Source organism: Carex rostrata, chromosome 2 (genome assembly GCF_964058835.1).
Source record: "Carex rostrata chromosome 2, lpCarRost1.2, whole genome shotgun sequence".
Taxonomy (NCBI): domain Eukaryota; kingdom Viridiplantae; phylum Streptophyta; class Magnoliopsida; order Poales; family Cyperaceae; genus Carex; species Carex rostrata.
In genome coordinates, this window is record NC_135919.1 from 15773356 (window position 1) to 15800500 (window position 27145).

General features: G+C 36.9%; 1 protein-coding gene across 1 annotated transcript; it reads left to right on the top strand.

The window, feature by feature from the left end:
* Positions 1 to 221: 221 nt before the first annotated feature.
* Positions 222 to 3710, top strand: LOC144545251 (uncharacterized). Its single transcript, XM_078293845.1, has 3 exons — positions 222 to 1053; positions 2569 to 2936; positions 3189 to 3710. The coding sequence occupies exons 1-3, from the start codon at positions 222 to 224 to the stop codon at positions 3564 to 3566; spliced, it is 1578 nt and encodes a 525-aa protein (XP_078149971.1). The 3' UTR covers positions 3567 to 3710.
* The last annotated feature ends 23435 nt before the right edge of the window (positions 3711 to 27145 follow it).

Below are 27145 nucleotides of genomic sequence, written 5' to 3' on the forward strand. Positions count from 1 at the left end.
ATAGCAGCGCCATTAAAAGGCGTTACCAATGCTCGGTAATAGTAAATCATCATCATTTTAAGGCCGAAGCAGGGGAATTATTTTTACACAATACCCAAACAAAGACTCGGATCATGCTTGCAGACTCCCTCCACAAAGGCGCAAACTATTACTCGTGTTCCAGTCAACCCGCTCGAGCAAATTTCAAGTTTCCTACCCTGCGCGAATCGATCTCCTCACCCATGTCGCCTTCCTGCCGAAGGCGCGGTTCCTCTCCGGATTCTCCCTCGAAGCGCCGCCGTACCGGTTCCTCTCCGGATCCTTCCTCGAAGCGCCCCCGCACCGGTTCCCGTTCCCGCTCCGACTCCCGTCACCGCCGCCGGTCTCCTTCTCGCTCTCCACCGTCCTCCCATCCCCCCCGCCGCTTCCCCGTCTTCCCCGTCTTCCCCTCCCACCACGACCACCCCGACCTCCCTGATAAACTCCGCGTTCTTTGCGAGATCCTCTCCTCCCCCTCTTACTCCCTTCTTTCCCTCTTAGAGAACACTGGCATCCGCGTCACCCAATCTGACGTCGAGACCGTCCTCCGCCTCTCCTACTCGCACCCTGGTCCTGCTCTCACCTTCTTTCGCTGGGCTGGGGAGCGCCATCTCGACCATATGCACTCTCCCTATGCATGGAACCTCGTTGTTGATATGCTCGGCAAAAACCTTCACTTCGACACCATGTGGGACACAGTATGCTCCATGCGTGACCTAAACCTTCTCTCGCTCGCCACCTTTGCTTCGATTTTTGCATCCCTTGCTGCTGATGGGCGTGCAGAGGAGGCGCTGGCGGCATTTCGTGTGCTGCCCTTGTATGGGATTCCGAGAGACACTGTTGCATTGAATTCGCTGCTGACTGCAATGTGCCGGGCTGGGCTGTTGAGAGATGCCCGTGCTGTGTTGCATGAATCAGTGACGGCTGGGGTGAGGCTGGATGTGGATTCTTTTGCTGTTTTGCTAGAAGGATGTGAGAATGAGAAAGATGCAAAGTTTGCTCAGAAGGTGTTTGATGACATGGTCACCACTATAGGTTAGTTGCACACTTACTATGGATTGAATTTTGTATACTTTATTTGTACTTGAGCACCATTTAGAATTGTTGAAATTGGTTAGACCCTTTCAAAAAAGTTTGTAGCTGCCTCTCCAAGCCTTGTAAGTTCCCTGTATGAATATGGCAAAGGTGACAGAATACAATTGAAATTTTGTGAAGGAATTTAAAAACGGTTAAGTAAGTGTAGTCCACCCCATGAGGATCAAGCAAAGTTTATCCTCCCTTTTGTTATATAAAAATCCCTCAGCCCAAATGATGTGTGGCTTAAGAACTTTAGGTTAATTTTACTGATATGTGTTTTGTTAGCTCTAGCTTCTCAGCTGAACTTTGTGTTTGGGATGTTTGTTTTTCAGATACACTCATTCCCTAGATGATTGTGTAAATTAACTATATTTTCTTTAATGGAAATGGGCTTAGGCCTTTTATCAAAAATAAGAAAAAAAAGGAAAAGTAACTGTAGTCCAATAACTGCTGGTTAAATTGGCGTTCTTCATCCAAGACATGCATACCAGGGTCGTTATAGATCAAGACAATTTTTCATTTCCTGCCTTTTTTTTTGGAAGAACGTACAACTAAGCTATCACATTATGGTTCATGCTTCACAGATATTGAAATACGGCAAGCAATGCAGCTTATTTTTTTTAAGAAGTTGTTTTTTGACCTGAAATTGTAGGATTTGGTTCACTTAGGTCAATACACTTTCTTTTGAGGTTTAGTCAAGCCCTAAAGTATTGCACTTGGTAAATTTGGACCGTCTTATAATTAAAGAGAGGAAGTGGCTCTGCATCATCACCTGAGGGCCCATCAGTGCCATGTCAGCATCATACGTGTGCCACATAATACCTGTTGAGTGCTACGTCCACTCTTTTAATTTCTAAGGAGGGCCTTGATTGAGTCCAATGCAATGGTTTAAAATTTATGGGGCAATTGAACTGAAAGTTTTAAGAACCTGAAGGAACGAAATCCAATTGTTCAGTTCTTCTGAGATTGTAAATTGGAATTTTCTGTTTTTCTTTTTTACCACTGAAAGGTGATTTTTTTTTTAAATATATTTTCTGAAAATTCTTGCATCACCAGCTTTATGCTGCAATATCCATTTTTATGTCTGAGTCATGTTTATGTTCAACTATTCATATCTGTCTATCTGATAATATTCAATTGCAACTCCTATCTGTTTAATGTCCAATCTGTACTCTTTTCTAGGTCTAACCATATCTTGATTTATAAATGAGAAAAGCTATGGGTACAAGTATGGTTTGACCCTTACCCATTGTAAATTAATGTTCTAAACACTTTCCTGTTGGGCCTTTTATTTGTTGTCCCTTGGGATGTTGCCTGAATAATTGGAGGCCTATCAAAATAATTCAAAGGAAGGAAGCTGTTTAGCTGTTTGTCCAAATCAACAGATAATACTAAGTATCAACTGTATCTCAAATTTCAACTAGGACTGCTATGTAATTGAAGTTACTGACCAGAAGCTGTGTTTTGATCTAGGATGGAATCCAGTTCACAGGCCAGCATATGACTCATTCCTTGTGACCCTTCTCTCCTCCCATGATGATGGTTTTCTTGAGGCAATGAGGTACTTAGAAGACTTGCGTCGCCACGGCTGCTCATCGGGCCCCAAATTCTTTCACGCTGCACTCCAGTTGTGCCATGATAAGTCTGACATTCGCGGCGCTAGTGCCTTATGGGAAGACTACATTGAACATGGCCTGTGCCCCCCTGACACTGCCATGTATAATTACATTATTGCATTATTTTGCAAGGACAGACGACCAGAAAAGGCGTTGCGGTATTTTGATGAGATGGTGTTGCATGGTGCATTCCCTGATGCAGACACTCACAATATGTTGTTCCAGGCAAGATTATAGTCCATACTGGTCAGTTAAATTCAAATTGAAAGAGCATACACCAATGCACCAAAACTGACTGGCATGTGAGTTTTTGTCCTAGGGCAGAATTCACAAGTAGAAGAAACTCATATAAATCCATAAATAGAGCTAAACTAAAATAAGTTCACTCACTGAAACTTACCACTAATGATAGTAGAAAAAGGCTACAATTTAACAAAATGGGATATTAATAATGTGATGAATCCTTTGAACTTCCAGATACTTGTGAGAGAAAGGAAGGTAAGGGAGGCCATGGCAGTTTTAAATGAGATGCTAAATAATGAGTGCTTCCCCACGCATACAAACTGCCTCTTGGCTTTCGATACAAAAGATCTGGAGCTGTGTATCAAGGTGTGGCAATGCATGTTGAAACATGGTAATCACCCATTGGAGGAAGCAGGGAACTTGTTGGTTTCCATGTTGGATGGACTTGAACTTTTGCCCGAGGCATGTAAATATGCAGAGGATTTGATTGATAATGGAGTCAAGCTGAGCTCTGCCAACCTTGAAAAGTTGAAGAGGAACTTGAAGAGACTTCACAAAGATAAGATTCATGATCATTTTATATTGAAATGGAAACAACGCTTGCTAGTATAAATAATTAGGTTACTGTGATCTCACAATTATTAGTTCTTACACTGATTCTTGTAAAGTTGATGTGTCAGTAGCTAGGTCTGTCTGATGTTAATCTGACTCTGCTAGTATCCAAATGTGGTGTCCCAAATTGATTGTAAAGAAAAATGATTTTGCTCATTGATTAAAATTCGTTTTGGGCTCGCCTACCAGTCCCATTGTTACGTGTGAACCCTTAGGTGTGAATCCTATATAATTTGAATTTATATATAGTTTACACTTAAGGGTATTATGGTTTAATACAGTTGGTAGGTTAGTCCGAAGCGATTTTTTCCCTGATGATGATTAGCATGCCTCATAATTAAAATTGTGTTCATTCTCTGTTTTTATTTTGGGTGTTTGAATTGCTTCCATAATAGCTTGGATGAATTACTGATGTTAACAACATGAGAGACCTAGTTTAAGGGCATGTTGAAATCTAAACTTGCTTTCTCAAATCTTGGCATCAATTTTCTTCTAGTATTTCCTTTTTTTAGAATGAAGCAGTGTTATATTATAGAAAAGGACAGTTTATATTGAGAAACTAATTGAAATTTCCAACTGCCTGTTAAAAGAGTAACTACTGGGACAATTATTATCATGTGATAAATGAACATCCGCAGAGAACACAGCATGAGAGAGATGATGATAATACTGTTTGAACCTTCCCCGTCAATCTTCATGCCTGATGGCTCTATCTCAAGAAATTAATCAAATTCAGGAAATGCTTCATAAAAATGTTGCCTTATAAATTTCTCTATTAATAATTTTATTTTCTTTATGAAGATGTTGTCTTCTAAATTTGTTCCTGATTCAGGTACTATTTAAAGTATAACGAACGATTTTGGTGATGTAATCATTTTAAATTTGTCCTAAATAAACCGAAAACGTATATTATATGCATGAAATTTGCAGTAAATGTACTATTCAACTTCTGTTGGCACAAAATTTGATGTATTTTTTTTTTATTAAATTGGGCTAATAATTATTTGAGCTTGTATTGGATAATATTTGAGCTTTAATTACCAACTTGGGTGGTTTAACCAGTTGAAATGACTCCGGAATCAGTTAAAAACCATCTATCATGTATGCATTTTGCTGTAAATTCTATCCTGCAACTATTATCGACGTAAAAATTGGTATATTTTTTCGAAATTGCTCTAAAAATAATCTGTGAAAGTTTTAGACATTTAAAGCATAATTGTCAATTTTGATGATTGAATCAACTTAAGCGTGATCAACATTAATCGCAAATATCTAATATACATTAATTTGCTGTCAATGTATTTTTTTTGGATAAAAGTGATGGATCCCACCTGTTTCATTAGGAACAATACATTGTTCATACAAAAGCAGTGGTAAAAGACCACTGTGATGATCCCAAGTAATAGCTAGCTCAAAAAGAAATCTAGGAGAATAGTAAAGTAAAAGTATAACAGTTTGTCAATACATGACATCTCAGAAATTAGTACAACTTAAAAATTAGCTAAAAGTCTAATATCTGAGTAGAACTAGAAGGCAGCAGAAGAACCAGTAGAACCCCTATCAGTGGAAGGTAGCAAACCAGCATCAAGAGCAAGTATCTCAGCTCTGTCCCTAAGATAATTAGAGAGGTTAAATCCCTCTAAACCAAGACTGGGATCCTTCTCTGAACCCTATGGCCTACTTCCTCTTTCCAGGGTATCGGAATTGGACAGAATTATCAAGTTGCTATAGGCAAAATCAAAATTACTGTAAAAAAAAAAAGAATTATCTAATTTAGATTTACACCAATAAGAAGTAAGAGCAATAATAGAAAAACCTAATGCCTTGCAAGAAGGAATAGGAGCATTATTAAAACAAACTTTATTTCTAGTTGATCAAACAACCCAAATAGTATTAGCTCTAATCATTTCAATAAGTAAACAATCCTTTAAAGATATCCAAGCATCTAATAACTATTGGTCCCAAAGGCAAGGCGGGGGGGGGGGGGGGGGGGGGGGGGGGGCAAGGTAATATGGGCCTTAAAATTTTTTAACCTAAGTTACTTTTAACTAACGTGCATAATAGTTATTCTTCGTAGAAACTAGAATAACTTTAGTCTAAACAAATAAATGAAAAGTAAATAGTAGAGTTATTCTTGGCGGACACTACTAGGTGTTGCTGAGACCTTCAATTGCAGTGTTATATTAGGGTGGCAACCATCCTTTATTCTTACCATCTAGGACACTATTCTTACCATCTGGGACACTACTAGTGTACTACAAATACCCTCAATTAGAGAGTTGTATTAGGGTTGCAACTACCATATTCTCTTGACATAAGGAGACACTACTAGAGTGCTACAAATACCTTCAATTGGAGTGTTGTATTAGCATTCTCTTTTCTTGCCATCCGGGGACACCACTAGTGTGTTGCTAAGACCTTCAATTGCAGTGTTGTATCAGTGTGGCAACCACCCTCTTTTCTTGTCATTTGGGGACACTACTAGTGTGATGCAAAGACCTTCAATTTAGAGTTACAACTACACCTCGAGACAACCCGCCACATATTTATACGTAAGGCGGTAGACATATCACATACATTATCAATAACAAAATTAAACAAGCCACTTAATTGAATATCAAAACGAGTTTATAACATATAAATGATCATAACGAACATGGCTAGTAAACCAACTACTGTCATACTTGTTCAATGTATTAATTTTTAAGAACAAAAGTAAAAACAAATAGTGGCTATTTGTATTCTTCCGCTTGACCTCACTCACGACCTTGCTCGAACTCTTCTTCTTCATTACCTAGAATCCACATAAAAGTGGAACGAGTGAGAGATCGAACATTCTCTTAGTGCGAAATTTAGTTCTAGTCCAGGGATTTGTAAAATCATCCTTTTACTAAACTACTTTAATCATTCAACGACAATAAAAATATATCATACTATGCAATTCTATCATGAATGCAACCTTTATAAATTTGAAGACCATCCTACTAATCCAGTATGCATATTTGACAATCATAATGCAACTATACTATTCTCATGCAATCATGCTCACAAATGCACCATATATCATAACATAAAACCATTTTCACTTTCATTTAAAAAACAATAACTCATTGACCATCACATTGCTTGTGATGCGTTAATTCATTGACCACCCAACAACTATGGATGCGTTATCTTGCACTTTTACCCTACTAGTAGTTATCACTAACTATCACTTTGTTTGTGATGCGTTATCTCACAATTAATCACACAACATCAATTCACATTTACTTCATGATATGCAACAACCCCAAGGCATCTACTGTGTTAAATTAACTATATGCAAATTTTGGTCAACAAGACAATACTATATTAATTTATGATTTCCATTGGTGCCTAACCCAAATATTTATGGAAGGTTCGATTCACAAAAAGACACCACTAGAGTACTCCAAACACCATCAATTGGTGTGTTGTATTAGGGTGGTAAATACCCTACTATGTTGCCATATAGAGACACTATTAGAGTGCCCCAAACACATTCAATTGGAGTATTATATTAGAGTCTTAAATGCCCTATTATCTTGCCATATAGAGACACTAATAGAGTGCTCCAAACACCTTCAATTGGAGTGTTGTGTTAGTGTTGGTGTCCTAGACCCATATCATATCTATGATATGTTTAGTTTATTAGTGAATGATTTTATCATTTTGTACCTTGAGTATTCATATTAGTGGATCATTTGAGTTGATGACTTAAATTGTAGAACTTCACAATGAATAAATTTGTTTACTCTTAAATGTTCCTTATCTTGGCAATCAGCAAAGGTACACTGGTTGACCATATAAGATAAGTGTGGTGATTAGATGATGGCCATGTTCTATAGGTTATACGATAAGGAGTTATCGATCTAATCACACATGCGCATACATGGAGATGTATGGCACTGGACAGACCCAAGAATGAAATATCATATGGATTGTGTTATGTGTCATTGATATTTTATTGTGTCTAGAATTCTTTGGTTGAGATATTTATTTTTCTTACATAAGGGATGTGTATTGTTGGTACTGTCCAACGCTCTCTTTAACCAGGAGTTATAAAGGCAGTTACTGCAGTGCATATAACTTATGCGGAAGAACGATACGTATCAAGAAACCATTGTCCCTTATATGTTAATATAAGTGATGATATCTCTGGGCCCCTTGATAAAGTTTATATTATGTGCATGCAATATGATTATATGATAATCATATCATAATTAAACTTCAGGAAATCAAGAAAGAATAATTGGTAAGGATGACACATTCCTACCTTACGATTATTTGGATATCATGTGGCAAGGAATTGACACAACAACATTTTTAATGTTACAGGGATCGTGATTTTGCATTGTGCTTTTTCATCCACGTCATTTGGGTAATCAATATACCATGGCTAGTTGTATCATTGATTTATGAAATTAAAATGTTTAATTCTATTGCCATAATGATGGGATCCCATAGGGTCACACCATATGAAAGATTAAAAAAAAAATATTAATAAAGCATATGTGATATGTATATAATATGTGCTATGTTAATTATAAAAAGTTATAATTAATTTGTACAAATTATATGTTATTAATATATGAACAATTTTATGACATGGAGATGTTATAAAATAATCCTAGTAATATTTAAAGTATGTGTGACATATTTTAAATAGCTTTTGACACATAAGAGATGCATATAAATTAACATGGAATATTAATTTATATGTTGGCCTCTTTTAATGTATGAGATTGTGGACTTAATTAAATATTAATATGATTAATATGTTTAAGCCCAAAGCCCAAATATATGCTGGGGAGAATTGATTAGTAATGGCATGATTTAAGGAATATTTAAATATGTCATTAAATCTAATCAATCTCATTAAAGAGCAAAGAAATTTCTGGACAGATTTTTTAGGTAACTTTGAACTGGAATTTGAAAAGGAGAATACTAATCATTCTGGACGAATGACCTATGTAATCTGTAGCCCTTGGAGTCTAGAATCCAATGGTGAAGATTTCAAGTCGTTTGGAGTTACCTAGAAAAAGATATAAGGATTTTAGTACCGAAAGGTCAGAAATTCTGTGAAAAATATCTTGGCCGAAATTTGCTCTTTTCTCCTCTCTTCCATTTTTCTCTCATGTGTTGAGATCTAGAAATCCTCTAATAAGTTTTCAGAAATTAAGAAGAGGGTTAAACTAGGATTAAGGTTCTACTTGTTAATCTCTTACTAGCCTTAGAGATACAATTATTTCTTTAATCTCTCGGTGGATACCTAAGGAGGCTCGTCATTTGAGGGGCTAAAGCACAACCACCATTGAAGGAGGAAGGGAATAAGAAGTTGTTAAGCAAGACAACTCTTCTTGATTTGATTTGGAGATCAAATCCAAGGTATTATGTTATTCCATTCTTGATTAGGCTAATTAAGATTGTTTCTTGCACTTACAATAACTAGATCGTTTGTTTTGAGTCGAATAAATTTTTTGTTTTATTCCTTGCTATCTAAGCATCAAAACTTTCATGTTGTACTAGGGTTGTAAATGTCATTTTATCTTGCCATATAAAGACACTACTAGAGTGCTCCAAACACATTCAATTGGAGTGTTGTATTAGGGTTGTAAACACCCAATTATCCTACCATAAAGAGACACGACTAGAGTGCTCTAAACACTTTCAATTGGAGTGTCGCATTAGGGTTGTAAATGCTCTTTTATCTTGCCATATAGAGACACTACTAGAGTGCTCCAAACACCTTCAGTTGGAGTGTTGTATTAGGGTTGTAAATGCCTTATAATCATGCCATATAGAGACAATAATAGAGTGCTCTAAACATATTCAGATGGAGTGTTGTATTAGGGTTGTAAACGCTCTTTTATCTTGCTATATAGAGACACTACTAGAATGCTCGAAACACCTTTAATTGCAGTATCGTATTAAGGTTGTAAATGCCCTTTTTTCTTGCTATTTAGAGACACAACTAGAGTGCTCGAAACACCTTTAATTGGAGTGTTGTGTTGGGGTTGTTAATGCCTTATAATCTTGCCATATAGGGTCAATACTGGAGTGCTCTAAATACCTTCAATTGGAGTGTTGTATTAGGGTGGTAAATGTCCTATTATCTTGTCATATGGAGACACTACTAGAGTACTCCATACAACTTCAATTGGAGTGTTATATTAGGGTTATAAATGCCTTATAATCTTGTCATATGGAGACACTAATGGAGGGCTTCAAATACCTTCAATTGAAGTGTTGTATTAGAGTTATAAATGCCCTATTATCTAGCGATATGCAGACACTACTAGAGTGCTCCGAATACCTTCATTTAGAGTGTTGTATTAGGGTTGTAAATGCCCAATTATCTTCCCATATAGAGACACTACTAGAGTGCCCTAAACAACTTCAATTGTAGTGTTGTATTCGGGTTGTAAAAGCCCTTTTATCTTGTAATTGATTTAATTGGAATGTTGTATTAGGGTTGGAAATGCCTTATAATCTTGCTATATAGGAACAATACTAGAGTGCTCCAAACACCTTCAATTGGAGTGTTGTACTACAGTTGTAAACGCCATTTATCTTGTCATCTAGAGACAGAACTACAGTGCTTCAAACACCTTCAGTGGGAGTGTTGTATTCGGGTTGAAAATGCCCTATTATCTAGACATATGGAGACACTACTAGAATGCTCCAAATTAGAGTGTAGTATTGGAGTTGTAAATGCTCAATTATATTGCCATATAGAGACACTACTAGAGTGCTCTAAACACCTTCAATTGTAGTGTTGTATTAGGGTTGTAAAAGCCCTTTTATCTTGCTATATAGAGACACGACTCGAGTGCCCTAAACACATTCAATTAGAGTCTTGTATTAGAGTTGTAAATGCCCTTTTATTTTGTCATATAGAGACACGCCTAGAGTGCTCCAAACACATTCAATTGGAATTTTGTATTAGGGTTGTAAACGCCCTATTATCTTGACATATAGAGACACCACTAGAGTGTTGCAACACCTTCAATTGGAGTGTTGTATTAGGGTTGTAAATGCCTTATTATCTTGCCATATAGGGACAATACTAGAGTGCTCTAAACGCCTTCAATTGGAGTGTTGTATTAGGGTTGTAAATGCCCTTTTATCTTGTCATCTGGAGACACTACCGGAGTGCTCCAAATACCTTCAATTACAGTGTTGTATCAGGGTTGTAAATGTCCTATTATCGTGCCATCTAGAGACACTACTAGAGTGATCCAAACATAATCAATTGGAGTGTTATATGCGGGTTGTAAATGCCCAATTATCTTGCCATATAGAGACACGTTCGATTGGAGTGTTGTATTAGGGTTGTAAACGCCCTTTTATCTTGCCATATAGAGACACTACTATAATGCTCCAAACTCATTTAATTTGAGGGTTGTAAATGCCCTTTTATCTTGCTATATTGAGAGACACAACTAGAGTGCTCAAAACACCTTTAATTGGAGTGTTGTATTGGGCTTGTAAATGCCATATAATCTTGTCATATGGAGACACTACTGTTGTTCGTACAATAATCATTTTCGTCTATTTGACTAATTTGTAAAAACATACAATTATTGAATTTTACCATTTCTTCTATTTTAAGATTATGTAGGTTCAAGAAGAGTTGAAATTGCAATGTAATATGCTTGGACAGAAGAAATCATGAAGACCTTTATCAAGAATATAAAATGTAAAATCAGAAACTTGGTAAAGCATGTTTGAGGCTGTTTTTACAGTGGGAAAACGTTGGTAACGTTTTAAATCTGTCAAAAACGATGATGTAAAAGGTTGATCAAACTCAGAAATAACCTAAAACGTTGTAACGTTTTCATAAAACGTTATAACGTTTTAGAAATGGTAAAAATGCTAAAGTACAGGTTTACTGAATGACCTAAAACATTGTAACGTTTTAGGATTGTCTATATCAATGTTAAAGTCAAATTTAAAACGTTGTAACGTTTTCTAAAAACGTTGTAACGTTTTCTAAAAACGTTGTAACGTTTTAATTAAATCTGAGCTTCAAACAATTCATGTTTTTGATCAAGATTTTATAGAGCAAAACGTTATGTAACATTTTATAAACGTTGTAACGTTTTGGATAAGTTAGCTGAGCTGTCAGAAAAGTGTAAATCTAAAATCGCATTATAAGCTAAAACGTTGTAACGTTTTTGGAAAACGTTGTAACATTTTAGCTCAATTTGCTCAGTTTTGAGCTGTCTCTATAAATAGAGCAGTGGGGTTTTCTTCCCTAGGATCTTAGCCGACCCTAATCTTCTAAAAAGCGATTTTCTGAGAGTTTAGCCTACTCCATTGTTGTGACTTGTGAGAGCTTTAAAACTTCAAAATCCCTCAAACAACCTCAAACCCACTTCACTAATCTCAACTTAGATTAGGTTAGAGTGATCTATTGAGTGTTTATCTTGAGTAGCTTGAACTAAGAGACCTTGTTCTCATCTCTTTGAGTTGGCCGTTTGACTTCCCGCTTGGTGTGTAAGGGCTCAACGGTTCACAAGTTGTAATCCTTTCGTATTGGGTAATAGAAAGGCGCACAATTCAAGGTTGCGAAGCCCCGGAGATGTAGGCCTTTGTTTTGCCGAACTGCGTTAACATTCCGCGTGTCAAATTTCTCTAAACTCTTCTCTTTACTTTCAATTGCGATTTAATTTCAGTTTTTGAGCAATTAGAGGTGCCCCTTAGTTCAACAACTACTAGAGTTCTCCAAACACATTCAATTGGAATGTTGTATTACGGTTGCAAATGACTTATTATCTTGCCATATAGAGACACTACTAGAGCGCTCCAAACACCATCAATTGGAATGTTGTATTTGGGTTATAAATACCCTATTATCTTGCCATATAGTGATACTACTAGAGTTCTCCAAACACATTCAGTTAGAGGCTTATATTAGGATTGTAGATGCGCTTTTAACTTGCCATATAGAGACATTAATAGAGTGCTCCAAACATCTTCAATTGAAGTTCATATTACGGTTGTAAATGCCCTATTATCTTGATATAAGTAGACATTAATAGAGTGCTCCAAACACCTTCAATTGGAGTGTTGTATTAGGGTTGTAAACACCCTTTTATCTTGTCATTTGGAGACACTACCGAAGTGCACCAAACATCTTCAATTGGAGTGTTGTATTAGGGTTGTAAATGCCGTATTATCTTGCCATCTAGAGACACAACTAGAGTGCTCCAAACAACATCAATTTGAGTGTTGTATTAAGGTTGTAAATGCCGTATTATCTTTCCATATAGACACTACTAAAGAACTCTAAACACATTGAATTGGAGTGTTGTATTACGATGGTAAATACCCTACTATCTTGCTATATAGAGACAATACTAGAGTGCTCAAAACACTTTCAATTGGAGTGTTGTATTTGGGTTGTAAATGCCCTACTATCTTGGCATATGGAGACACTACTAGAGTGCTCCATATACTTTTAATTGGGGTGTTGTATTAGGGTTGTAAATATCCTATAATCTTGCCATCTAGAGACACAACTAGAGTACTCCAAACACCTACAATATAAGTGTTATATTAGGGTTGTTAATGCATTCTAATCTTGCGATATGGAGACACTACTAGAGTGCTCTCAACACAATCAATTGGAGTGTTGTATGCGGGATGTAAATGCCCTATTATCTTGCCATAAAGAGACATCACTAGACTGTTCTAAACACGTTCGATTGGAGTGTTGTATTAGGGTTGTAAACGCCCTTTTATCTTGCCATATAGAGACACTACTAGAATACTCCATACACATTTAATTGGAGGGTTGTAATAGGGTTGTAAATGCCCTTTTATCTTGCTATATTGAGAGACACAACTACAGTGCTCGAAACACCTTTAATTTTAGTGTTGTGTTGGGTTGTAATTGCCTTATAATCTTGCTATGTATGGACAATACTAGAGTGTTCTAAACACCTTCAATTGGAGTGTTGTATTAGAGTTGTAAACACCCTTTTATCTTGCCCTCTAGAGACACAACTACAGTGCTCCAAAGGCCTTCAATTGAAGTGTTGTATTAGGGTTGTAAATGTCTTATAATCTTGTCATATGGAGGCACTACTAGAGTGCTCGAAACACCTTTAATTGGAGTGCTGTATTAGGATTGTGAATGCCCTATTATCTTGCCATATAGAGACCCTACTAGAGTGCTCCAAACACCTTCTATTGGAGTGTTGTATTAGGACCGGAAATTCCCTACTATCTTGCCATATAGAGACACTACTAAAGTGCTCTAAACACCTTCAATTGGTGTGTTGTATTAGGGTTGTAAATGCCCTATTATCTTGCCATATGAAGACACTACTAGACTGCTCCAAACACCTTCAATTGGTGTGTTGTCTTAGTATTGCAAATGTGCTAGTATCTTGTCAACTAGAGACACTACTAGAGTGCTCTAAACTCTTTCAATGGGAGGTTGTATTAGGGTTGTAAACGCCCTTTTATCATGCCATATAGAAACACGACTAGAGTGCTCCAAACACCTTCAAGTGAAGTGTTGTATTTGGGTTGTAAATGCCCTATTATCTTTACATATAGAGACTCAACTAGAGTGCTCCAAACACCTTCAGTTGGTGTGTGGTATTAGGGTTGTAAATGCCCTATTATCTTGCCATATAGAGACACTACTAGAGAACTCCAAACACGTTCAATTGGGGTGTTGTATTAGGATGGTAAATGCTCTATTTTGCCATATCTCACTACTAGAGTGCTCGAAACTCCTTCAATTGGAGTGTTGGATTTCGGTTGTAAACGCCATTTTAACTTGCCACATAGAGACACTATGTGGTCCAATCACCTTCAATTGGAGTGTTGTATTAGGGTTGTAAGTGCCCTTTTATCTTGCCATATAGAGACACAAATAGGGTGCTCCAAACACCTCCAATTAGAGTATTGTGTTAGGGTTGTAAATGCTCTATTATCTTGACATATAGAGAAACCACTAGAGTGCTCCAACACCATCAATTGGAGTATTGTATTATGGTGGTAAATGCCCAATTATATTGCCATATAGAGACACTATTAGAGTGATCCCAACACCTTCAATTTGAGTGTTGTACTAGGGTCGTATATGCCCTATTATCTTTCCATATGGAGACAATACTAGAGTGCTGCAAACACCTTCAATTGTAGTGTAAAGGCCCAAATATCTTGCCATATGGAGACACTACTAGAGTGCTCATACACCTTCAATTGGAGTGTTGTATTAGAGTTGTAAATAGCTTATAATCTTGACATATGGAGACACTAATGGAGTGCTCCAAATACCTTAAATTGGAGCGTTGTAATAGGGTTATTAATGCCCCATTATCTTGCCATATAAACATACTACTAGAGTGCTCCCAACACATTCAGTTGGTGTTATATTAGGGTTGTAAATGTCATTTTATCTTGCTATATAGAGACATTACTAGAGTACTTCAAACACCTTCATTTGGAGTTCATATTACGGTAATAAATGCCCTATCTTGACATAAGTAGACATTAATAGAGTGCTACAAACACCTTCAATTGGAGTGTTGTATTAGGGTTGTAAACGCCATTTTATCTTTCCATCTAGATAACAAGAGTGCTCCAAACACCTCCAATTGCAGTGTTGTATTAGGGTTGTAAATGCCGTATTATCTTGCTATCTAGAGACACAACTAGAGTGCTCCAAACACCATCAATTGGTGTGTTGTATTAGGGTCTTAAATGCCCTATTATGTTGCCTTATGGAAACACTACTAGAGTGCTCGATACACCTTCAATTGAAGTGTTGTATTAGGATTGTAAATGCCTTATAATCTTCTCATATGGAGACACTAATAGAGTGCTCCAAACACCTTCAATTTAAGTGTTGTATTAGGGTTATAAATGCACTATTATCTTGCCATAGAGAGATACTACTAGATTGTTCGAAACACATTCAGTTAGAGTATTATATTAGGGTTGTAAATGCCCTTTTATCTTGCTATATAGAGATACTACAAGAGTGATTGAAACACCTTCAATTGGAGTGCTGTATTACGGTTGTAAAAGCCCTATTATCTTGACATAAGTCGACATTAATAGAGTGCTCGAAACACATTCAGTTAGAGTATTATATTAGGGTTGTAAATGTCATTTTATCTTGCTATATAGAGATACTACTAGAGTGCTCAAAACACCTTCAATTGGAGTGTTGTATTAGGGTTGTAAATGCCCTATTATCTTGCCATCTAGAGACACAACTAGAGTGCTCCCTACACCTTCAATTGGATTGTTGTATTAGGGTTGTAAATGCCCTATTAACTTGCCCTCTAGAGACACAACTAGAGTGCACCAGACACCATCAATTGAAGTGGTGTATTAGGGTTGTAAATGCCCTATTATCTTTTTATATAGACACTACTATCGAACTATAAGCACGTTCAATTCGAGTGTTGTATGAGGATGGTAAATGCCCTACTATTTTGCTATATAGAGACACTATTAGAGTGCTCCAAACACCTTCAATTGGAGTGTTGTATTAGGGTCTTAAATGCCCAATTATCTTGCCATAAGGAGACTCTACTAGGGTCTCCATACACCTTGAATTAGAGTGTTGTATTACAGTTGTAAATGCCATATAATCTTGTCATTTGGAGACACTAATAGAGTGCTCCATACACCTTCAATTGGAGTGTTGTATTATGGTTATAAATGCCCTATTACCATGCCATATAGAGATTCTACCAAAGTGCTCCAAACACATTCAGTTAGAGTGTTATATTAGGGTGGTAATACCCTTTTATCTTGCAATATAGAGATATTACTAGAGTCCTCCATACACCTTCATTTTCAGATCATATTACGGTAGTAAATGCCCTATTATCTTGACATAAGTAGACATGAATAGAGTGCTCCAAACACCGTCAATTGGAGTGTTGTATTAGGGTTGTAAACGCTCTTTCATCTTGTCATCTGGAGACACTACTGGAGTGCACCAAACACCTTCAATTGGAGTGTTGTATTAGGGTTCTAAATGCCCTATTACCTTTCCATCTAGAGACATAACAAGAGTGCTCCAAACACTTTCAATTGGAGTGTTGTATTTGGATGTAAATGCCACATTATCTTGCCATCTACAGACACAACTAGAGTGCTCCAAACACCATCAATTGGAGTGTTGTATTAGGGTTGTAAATACCCTATTATCTGTCCATATAGAGACACTACTAGAGAATTCTAAACACATTTAATTGGAGTGTTGTATTAGGATGGTAAATGCCCCACTATCTTGCTATATAGAGACACTACTAGAGTGCTCCAAACACCTTCAATTGGAGTGTTGTATTAGGGTTTTAAATGACCTATTATCTTGCTACATGGAGACTCTACTAGGGTCTCCATACACCTTGAATTGGAGTGTTTTATTATGGTTGTAAATGTCATATAATATTGTGATATGGAGACATTAATAGAGTGCTTGAAACACCTTCAATTCGAGTGTTGTATCAGGGTTGTAAACGCCCTTTTATCTTGTCATCTGGAGACACTACCGGAGTGCACCAAACACCTTCAATTCGAGTGTTGTAGGGTTGTAAATGCCGATCTTCCCATCTAGACACAGAACTAGAATGCTCCAAACATCTTCAATTGGAGTGTTGTATTAGAGTTGTAAATGCCCTAGTATCTGTCCATATAGAGACACTATTAGATAACTCTAAACACGTTTAATTCAATTGTTGTATTACCATGGTAAGTACCCTACTATCTTGCAATATAGAGACACTACTAGAGTGCTCCAAACACTTTCAATTGGAGTGTTGTATTTGGGTCGTAAATGCCCTGTTATCTTGCCATATGGAGACACTACTAGAGTGCTCCATACACTTTTAATTCGAGTGTTGTATTAGGGTTGTAAATGGCTTATAATCTTGTCATATGGAGATACTAATAGAGTGCTCCAAACACCTTCAATTGGAGTGTTGTATTAGGGTTGTATATGCCCTATTAACTTTCCATATAGAGACACTACTAGAGAACTCTAAACACGTTTAATTGGAGTGTTGTATTAGGATGGTAAATTTCCTATTATCTTGCCGTATAGAGTCCTCCATACACCTTCAACTGGATAGTTGTATTAGGGTCGTAAATGCCCTATTATCTTGTCATATGGAGAAACTACTCGAGTGCTCCAAACACCTTCAATTGGAGTGTTGTATTACAGTTGTAAATGCCCTATTATCTTTCCATATAGAGACACTACTAGAGAACTCTAAACACGTTCAATTGGAGTGTTGAATTAGGATGGTAAATTCCCTATTATCTTGCCGTATAGAGTGCTCCACACACCTTCAACTGGAGTGTTGTATTAGGGTCGTAAATGCCCTATTATCTTGCCCTATGGAAATACTACTAGAGTGCTCCAAAGATCTTCAATTGGAGTGTTGTATTAGAGTTGTAAATGCCCTATTATCTGTCCATATAGAGACACTATTAGAGAACTCTAAACAAATTTAATTGGATTGTTGTATTACAATGGTAAGTGCCCTACTATCTTGCTATATAGAGACGCTACTAGAGTGCTCCAAACACTTTCAATTGGAGTGTTGTATTTGGGTCGTAAATGCCCTGTTATCTTGCCATATGGAGACACTACTAGAGTGCTCCATACACTTTTAATTGGAGTGTTGTATTAGGGTTCTAAATGCCGTATTATCTTCCCATCTAGACACAGAACTAGAGTGCTCCAAACACCATCAATTGGAATGTTGTATTAGGGTTGTAAATGCCCTTTTATCTGTCCATATAGAGACACTACGAGAGAACTCTAAACACATTTAATTGGATTGTTGTATTACGATGGTAAATGCCCTACTATCTTGCTATATAGAGACACTACTAGAGTGCTCCAAACACTTTCAATTGGAGTGTTGTATTTGGGTCGTCAATGCCCTGTTATCTTGCGATATGGAGACACTACTAGAGTGCTCCATACACTTTTAATTCGAGTGTTGTATTAGGGTTGTAAATGGCTTATAATCTTGTCATATGGAGACACTACTAGAGTGCTCCAAACATCTTCAATTGGAGTGTTGTATTAGAGTTGTAAATGCCCTATTAACTTTCCATATAGAGACACTAATAGAGAACTCAAACACGTTTAATTGGAGTGTTGTATTAGAATGGTAAATTCCCTATTATCTTGCCGTATAGAGTGCTCCATACACCTTCAACTGGAGTGTTGTATTAGGGTCGTAAATGCCCTATTATCTTGTCATATGGAGACACTACTAGAGTGCTCCAAACATCTTCGATTGGAGTGTTGTATTAGAGTTGTAAATGCCCTATTATCTTTCCATATAGAGACACTACTAGAGAACTCTAAACAAGTTTAATTGGAGTGTTGTATTAGGATGGTAAATTCCCTATTATCTTGCCGTATAGAGTGCTCCATACACTTTCAACTGGAGTGTTGTATTAGGGTCGTAAATGCCCTATTATCTTGCCCTATGGAAATACTACTAGAGTGCTCCAAAGATCTTCAATTGGAGTGTTGTATTAGAGTTGTAAATGCCCTATTATCTGTCCATATAGAGACACTATTAGAGAACTCTAAACACATTTAATTGGATTGTTGTATTACAATGGTAAGTGCCCTACTATCTTGCTATATAGAGACGCTACTAGAGTGCTCAAAACACTTTCAATTGGGGTGTTGTATTTGGGTCGTAAATGCCCTGTTATCTTGCCATATGGAGACACTACTAGAGTGCTCCATACACTTTTAATTCGAGTGTTGTATTAGGGTTGTAAATGACTTATAATCTTGTCATATGGAGATACTACTCCAAACACCTTCAATTCGAGTGTTGTATTAGGGTTAGAAATGCCCTATTAACTCTCCATATAGAGACAGTACTAGAGAACTCTAAACACGTTTAATTGGAGTGTTGTATTAGGATGGTAAATTCCCTATTATCTTGCCGTATAGAGTGCTCCATACACCTTCAACTGGAGTGTTGTTTTAGGGTCGTAAATGCCCTATTATCTTGTCATATGGAGACACTACTAGAGTGCTCCAAAATCTTCAATTGGAGTGTTGTATTAGAGTTGTAAATGCCCTATTATCTTTCCATATAGAGATACTACTAGAGAACTCTAAACACGTTCAATTGGAGTGTTGTATTAGGATGGTAAATTCCCTATTATCTTGTCGTATAGAGTGCTCCATACACCTTCAACTGGAGTGTTGTATTAGGGTCGTAAATGCCCTATTATCTTGCCCTATGGAAATACTAGAGTGCTCCAAACATCTTCAATTGGAGTGTTGTATTAGAGTTGTAAATGCCCTATTATCTGTCCATATAGGGACACTACTAGAGAACTCTAAACACATTTAATTGGATTGTTGTATTACAATGGTAAGTGCCCTACTATCTTGCTATATAGAGACACTACTATAGTGCTCCAAACACTTTCAATTGGAGTGTTGTATTTGGGTCGTAAATGCCCTGTTATTTTGCCGTATGGAGACACTACTAGAGTGCTCCATACACTTATAATTCGAGTGTTGTAGTAGGGTTGTATTTGGCTTATAATCTTGTCATATGGAGATACTAATAGAGTGCTCCAAACACCTTCAATTGGAGTGTTTTATGAGGGTTATAAATGGCCTATTAACTTTCCATATAGAGACACTACTAGAGAACTCTAAACACGTTTAATTGGAGTGTTGTATTAGGATGGTAAATTCCCAATTATCTTGCCGTATAGAGTGCACCATACACCTTCAACTGGAGTGTTGTATTAGGGTCGTAAATGCCCTATTATCTTGTCATATGGAGACACTACTAGAGTGCTCCAAACATCTTCAATTGGAGTGTTGTATTAGAGTTGTAAATGCCCTATTATCTTTCCATATAGAGACACTACTAGAGAACTCTAAACACGTTCAATTGGAGTTTTGTATTAGGATGGTAAATTCCCTATTATCTTGTCGTATAGAGTGCTCCATACACCTTCAACTGGAGTGTTGTATTAGGGTCGTAAATGCCCTATTATCTTGCCCTATGGAAATACTAATAGACTGCTCCAAACATCTTCAACTGGAGTGTTGTATTAGAGTTATAAATGCCCTATTATCTGTCCATTCACTATTAGAGAACTCTAGACACATTTAATTAGATTGTTGTATTACAATGGTAAGTGCCCTACTATCTTGCTATATAGAGACACTACTAGAGTGCTCCAAACACTTTCAATTGGAGTGTTGTATTTGGGTCGTGAATGCCCTGTTATCTTTCCATATGGAGACACTACTAGAGTGCTCCATACACTTTTAATTCGAGTGTTGTATTAGGGTTGTAAATGGCTTATAATCTTGTCATATGGAGATACTAATAGGGTGCTCCAAACACCTTCAACTGGAGTGTTGTATTAGGGTTATAAATGCTCTATTAACTTTCCATATAGAGACACTACTAGAGAACTCTAAACACGTTTAATTGGAGTGTTGTATTAGGATGGTAAATTCCCTATTATCTTGCCGTATAGAGTTCTCCATACACCTTCAACTGGAGTGTTGTATTAGGGTCGAAAATGCCCTATTATCTTGTCATATGGAGACACTACTAGAGTGCTCCAAACATCTTCGATTGGAGTGTTGTATTAGAGTTGTAAATGCCCTATTATCTTTCCATATAGAGACAGTACTACAGAACTCTAAACACGTTCAATTGGAGTGTTGTATTAGGATGGTAAATTCCCTATTATCTTGCCGTATAGAGTGCTCCATACACCTTCAACTGGAGTGTTGTATTAGGGTCGTAAATGTCCTTTGGTAATACTACTAGAGTGCTCCAAACATCTTCAATTGGAGTGTTGTATCAGAGTTGTAGATGCCCTATTATCTGTCCATACACTATTAGAGAACTCTAAACGCATTTAATTGGATTGTTATATTACAATGGTAAGTGCCCTACTATCTTGTTATATAGAGACACTACTAGAGTGCTCCAAACACTTTCAATTGGAGTGTTGTATTTGGGTCATGAATGCCCTGTTATCTTGCCGTATGGAGACACTACTAGAGTGCTCCATACACTTTTAATTCGAGTGTTGTATTAGGATTGTAAATGGCTTATAATCTTGTCATATGGAGATACTAATAGAGTGCTCCAAACACCTTCAATTGGAGTGTTGTATTAGGGTTATAAATGCCATATTAACTTTCCATATAGAGACACTACTAGAGAACTCTAAACATGTTTAATTGGAGTGTTGTATTAGGATGGTAAATGCCCTATTTTCTTGCCGTACAGAGTGCTCCATACACCTTCAACTGAAGTGTTGTATTACGGTCGTAAATGCCCTATTATCTTGTCATATGGAGACACTACTAGAGTGCTCCAAACATCTTCAATTGGAGTGTTGTATTAGAGTTGTAAATGCCCTATTAACTTTCCATATAGAGAGACACTACTAGAGAACTCTAAACACTTTTAATTGGATTGTTGTATTACGATGGTAAATGCCCTACTATCTTGCTATATAGAGACACTACTAGAGTGCTCCAAATACTTTCAATTGGGGTGTTGTATTTGGGTCGTAAATGCCCTGTTATCTTGCCATATGGAGACACTACTAGAGTGCTCCATACACTTTTAATTTGAGTGTTGTATTAGGGTTGTAAATGACTTATAAGCTTGTCATATGGAGATACTACTCCAAACACCTTCAATTGGAGTGTTGTATTAGGGTTATAAATGCCCTATTAACTTTACATATAGAGACACTACTAGAGAACTCTAAACACGTTGAATTGGAGTGTTGTATTAGGATGGTAAATTCCCTATTATCTTGCCGTATAGAGTGCTCCATACACCTTCAACTGGCGTGTTGTATTAGGGTCGGAAATGCCCTATTATCTTGTCATATGGAGACACTACTAGAGTGCTCCAAACATATTCAATTGGAGTGTTGTATTAGAGTTGTAAATGCCCTATTAACTTTCCATATAGAGACACTAATAGAGAACTCTAAACACGTTTAATTGGAGTGTTGTATTAGGATGGTAAATTCCCTATTATCTTGCCGTATAGAGTGCTCCATACACCTTCAACTGGAGTGTTGTATTAGGGTCGTAAATGCCCTATTATCTTGTCATATGGAGACACTACTAGAGTGCTCCAAACATCTTCGATTGGAGTGTTGTATTAGAGTTGTAAATGCCCTATTATCTTTCCATATAGAGAGACTACTAGAGAACTCTAAACACGTTTAATTGGAGTGTTGTATTAGGATGGTAAATTCCCTATTATCTTGCCGTATAGAGTGCTCCATACACCTTCAACTGGAGTGTTGTATTAGGGTCGTAAATGCCCTATTATCTTGCCCTATGGAAATACTAATAGACTGCTCCAAACATCTTCAACTGGAGTGTTGTATTAGAGTTATAAATGCCCTATTATCTGTCCATTCACTATTAGAGAACTCTAGACACATTTAATTAGATTGTTGTATTACAATGGTAAGTGCCCTACTATCTTGCTATATAGAGACACTACTAGAGTGCTCCAAACACTTTCAATTGGAGTGTTGTATTTGGGTCGTGAATGCCCTGTTATCTTTCCATATGGAGACACTACTAGAGTGCTCCATACACTTTTAATTCGAGTGTTGTATTAGGGTTGTAAATGGCTTATAATCTTGTCATATGGAGATACTAATAGGGTGCTCCAAACACCTTCAACTGGAGTGTTGTATTAGGGTTATAAATGCTCTATTAACTTTCCATATAGAGACACTACTAGAGAACTCTAAACACGTTTAATTGGAGTGTTGTATTAGGATGGTAAATTCCCTATTATCTTGCCGTATAGAGTTCTCCATACACCTTCAACTGGAGTGTTGTATTAGGGTCGAAAATGCCCTATTATCTTGTCATATGGAGACACTACTAGAGTGCTCCAAACATCTTCGATTGGAGTGTTGTATTAGAGTTGTAAATGCCCTATTATCTTTCCATATAGAGACAGTACTACAGAACTCTAAACACGTTCAATTGGAGTGTTGTATTAGGATGGTAAATTCCCTATTATCTTGCCGTATAGAGTGCTCCATACACCTTCAACTGGAGTGTTGTATTAGGGTCGTAAATGTCCTTTGGTAATACTACTAGAGTGCTCCAAACATCTTCAATTGGAGTGTTGTATCAGAGTTGTAGATGCCCTATTATCTGTCCATACACTATTAGAGAACTCTAAACGCATTTAATTGGATTGTTATATTACAATGGTAAGTGCCCTACTATCTTGCTATATAGAGACACTACTAGAGTGCTCCAAACACTTTCAATTGGAGTGTTGTATTTGGGTCATGAATGCCCTGTTATCTTGCCGTATGGAGACACTACTAGAGTGCTCCATACACTTTTAATTCGAGTGTTGTATTAGGATTGTAAATGGCTTATAATCTTGTCATATGGAGATACTAATAGAGTGCTCCAAACACCTTCAATTGGAGTGTTGTATTAGGGTTATAAATGCCATATTAACTTTCCATATAGAGACACTACTAGAGAACTCTAAACATGTTTAATTGGAGTGTTGTATTAGGATGGTAAATGCCCTATTTTCTTGCCGTACAGAGTGCTCCATACACCTTCAACTGAAGTGTTGTATTACGGTCGTAAATGCCCTATTATCTTGTCATATGGAGACACTACTAGAGTGCTCCAAACATCTTCAATTGGAGTGTTGTATTAGAGTTGTAAATGCCCTATTAACTTTCCATATAGAGAGACACTACTAGAGAACTCTAAACACTTTTAATTGGATTGTTGTATTACGATGGTAAATGCCCTACTATCTTGCTATATAGAGACACTACTAGAGTGCTCCAAATACTTTCAATTGGGGTGTTGTATTTGGGTCGTAAATGCCCTGTTATCTTGCCATATGGAGACACTACTAGAGTGCTCCATACACTTTTAATTTGAGTGTTGTATTAGGGTTGTAAATGACTTATAAGCTTGTCATATGGAGATACTACTCCAAACACCTTCAATTGGAGTGTTGTATTAGGGTTATAAATGCCCTATTAACTTTACATATAGAGACACTACTAGAGAACTCTAAACACGTTGAATTGGAGTGTTGTATTAGGATGGTAAATTCCCTATTATCTTGCCGTATAGAGTGCTCCATACACCTTCAACTGGCGTGTTGTATTAGGGTCGGAAATGCCCTATTATCTTGTCATATGGAGACACTACTAGAGTGCTCCAAACATATTCAATTGGAGTGTTGTATTAGAGTTGTAAATGCCCTATTAACTTTCCATATAGAGACACTAATAGAGAACTCTAAACACGTTTAATTGGAGTGTTGTATTAGGATGGTAAATTCCCTATTATCTTGCCGTATAGAGTGCTCCATACACCTTCAACTGGAGTGTTGTATTAGGGTCGTAAATGCCCTATTATCTTGTCATATGGGGACACTACTAGAGTGCTCCAAACATCTTCGATTGGAGTGTTGTATTAGAGTTGTAAATGCCCTATTATCTTTCCATATAGAGAGACTACTAGAGAACTCTAAACACGTTTAATTGGAGTGTTGTATTAGGATGGTAAATTCCCTATTATCTTGCCGTATAGAGTGCTCCATACACCTTCAACTGGAGTGTTGTATTAGGGTCGTAAATGCCCTATTATCTTGCCCTATGGAAATACTACTAGAGTGCTCCAAACATCTTCAATTGGAGTGTTGTATTAGAGTTGTAAATGCCCTATTATTTTTCCATACACTACTAGAGGACTCTAAACACATTTAATTGGATTGTTCTATTACAATGGTAAGTGCCCTACTATCTTGCTATATAGAGACACTACTAGAGTGCTGCAAACAGTTTCAATTGGGGTGTTGTATTTGGGTCGTAAATGCCCTGTTATCTTGCCATATGGAGATACTACTAGAGTGCTCTATACACTTTTAATTCGAGTGTTGTATTAGGGTTGTAAATGGCTTATAATCTTGTCATATGAAGATACTACTCCAAACAACTTCAATTGGAGTGTTGTATTAGGGTTATAAATGCCCTATTAACTTTACATATAGAGACACTACTAGAGAACTCTAAACACGTTGAATTGGAGTGTTGTATTTGGATGGTAAATTCCCTATTATCTTGCCGTATAGAGTGCTCCATACACCTTCAACTAGAGTGTTGTATTAGGGTCGTAAATGCCCTATTATCTTGTCATATGGAGACACTACTAGAGTGCTCCAAACATATTCAATTGGAGTGTTGTATTAGAGTTGTAAATGCCCTATTAACTTTCCATATAGAGACACTAATAGAGAACTCTAAACACGTTTAATTGGAGTGTTGTATTAGGATGGTAAATTCCCTATTATCTTGCCGTATAGAGTGCTCCATACACCTTCAACTGGAGTGTTGTATTAGGGTCGTAAATGCCCTATTATCTTGTCATATGGGGACACTACTAGAGTGCTCCAAACATCTTCGATTGGAGTGTTGTATTAGAGTTGTAAATGCCCTATTATCTTTCCATATAGAGAGACTACTAGAGAACTCTAAACACGTTTAATTGGAGTGTTGTATTAGGATGGTAAATTCCCTATTATCTTGCCGTATAGAGTGCTCCATACACCTTCAACTGGAGTGTTGTATTAGGGTCGTAAATGCCCTATTATCTTGCCCTATGGAAATACTACTAGAGTGCTCCAAACATCTTCAATTGGAGTGTTGTATTAGAGTTGTAAATGCCCTATTATTTTTCCATACACTACTAGAGGACTCTAAACACATTTAATTGGATTGTTGTATTACAATGGTAAGTGCCCTACTATCTTGCTATATAGAGACACTACTAGAGTGCTCCAAACAATTTCAATTGGAGTGTTGTATTTGGGATGTAAATGTCCTGTTATCTTGCCATATGGAGACACTACTAGAGTGCTCCATACACTTTTAATTCGAGTGTTGTATTAGGGTTGTAAATTGCTTATAATCTTGTCATATGGAGATACTAATAGAGTGCTCCAAACACCTTCAATTGGAGTGTTGTATTAGGGTTATAAATGCCCTATTAACTTTCCATATAGAGACACTACTAGAGAACTCTAAACACGTTTAATTGGAGTGTTGTATTAGGATGGTAAATTCTCTATTATCTTGCCGTATAGAGTGCTCCGTACACCTTCAACTGGAGTGTTGTATGAGGGTCGTAAATGCCCTATTATCTTGTCATATGGAGACACTACTAGAGTGCTCCAAACAGCTTCAATTGGAGTGTTGTATTAGAGTTGTAAATGCCCTATTATCTTTCCATATAGAGACATTACTAGAGAACTCTAAACACGTTCAATTGGAGTGTTGTATTAGTATGGTAAATTCCCTATTATCTTGTCGTATAGAATACTCCATACACCTTCAACTGAGTGTTGTATTAGGGTCATAAATGCCCTATTATCTTGCCCTGTGGAAAGACTACTAGAGTGCTCCAAATATCTTCAATTGGAGTTTTGTATTAGAGCTGTAAATGCCCTATTATC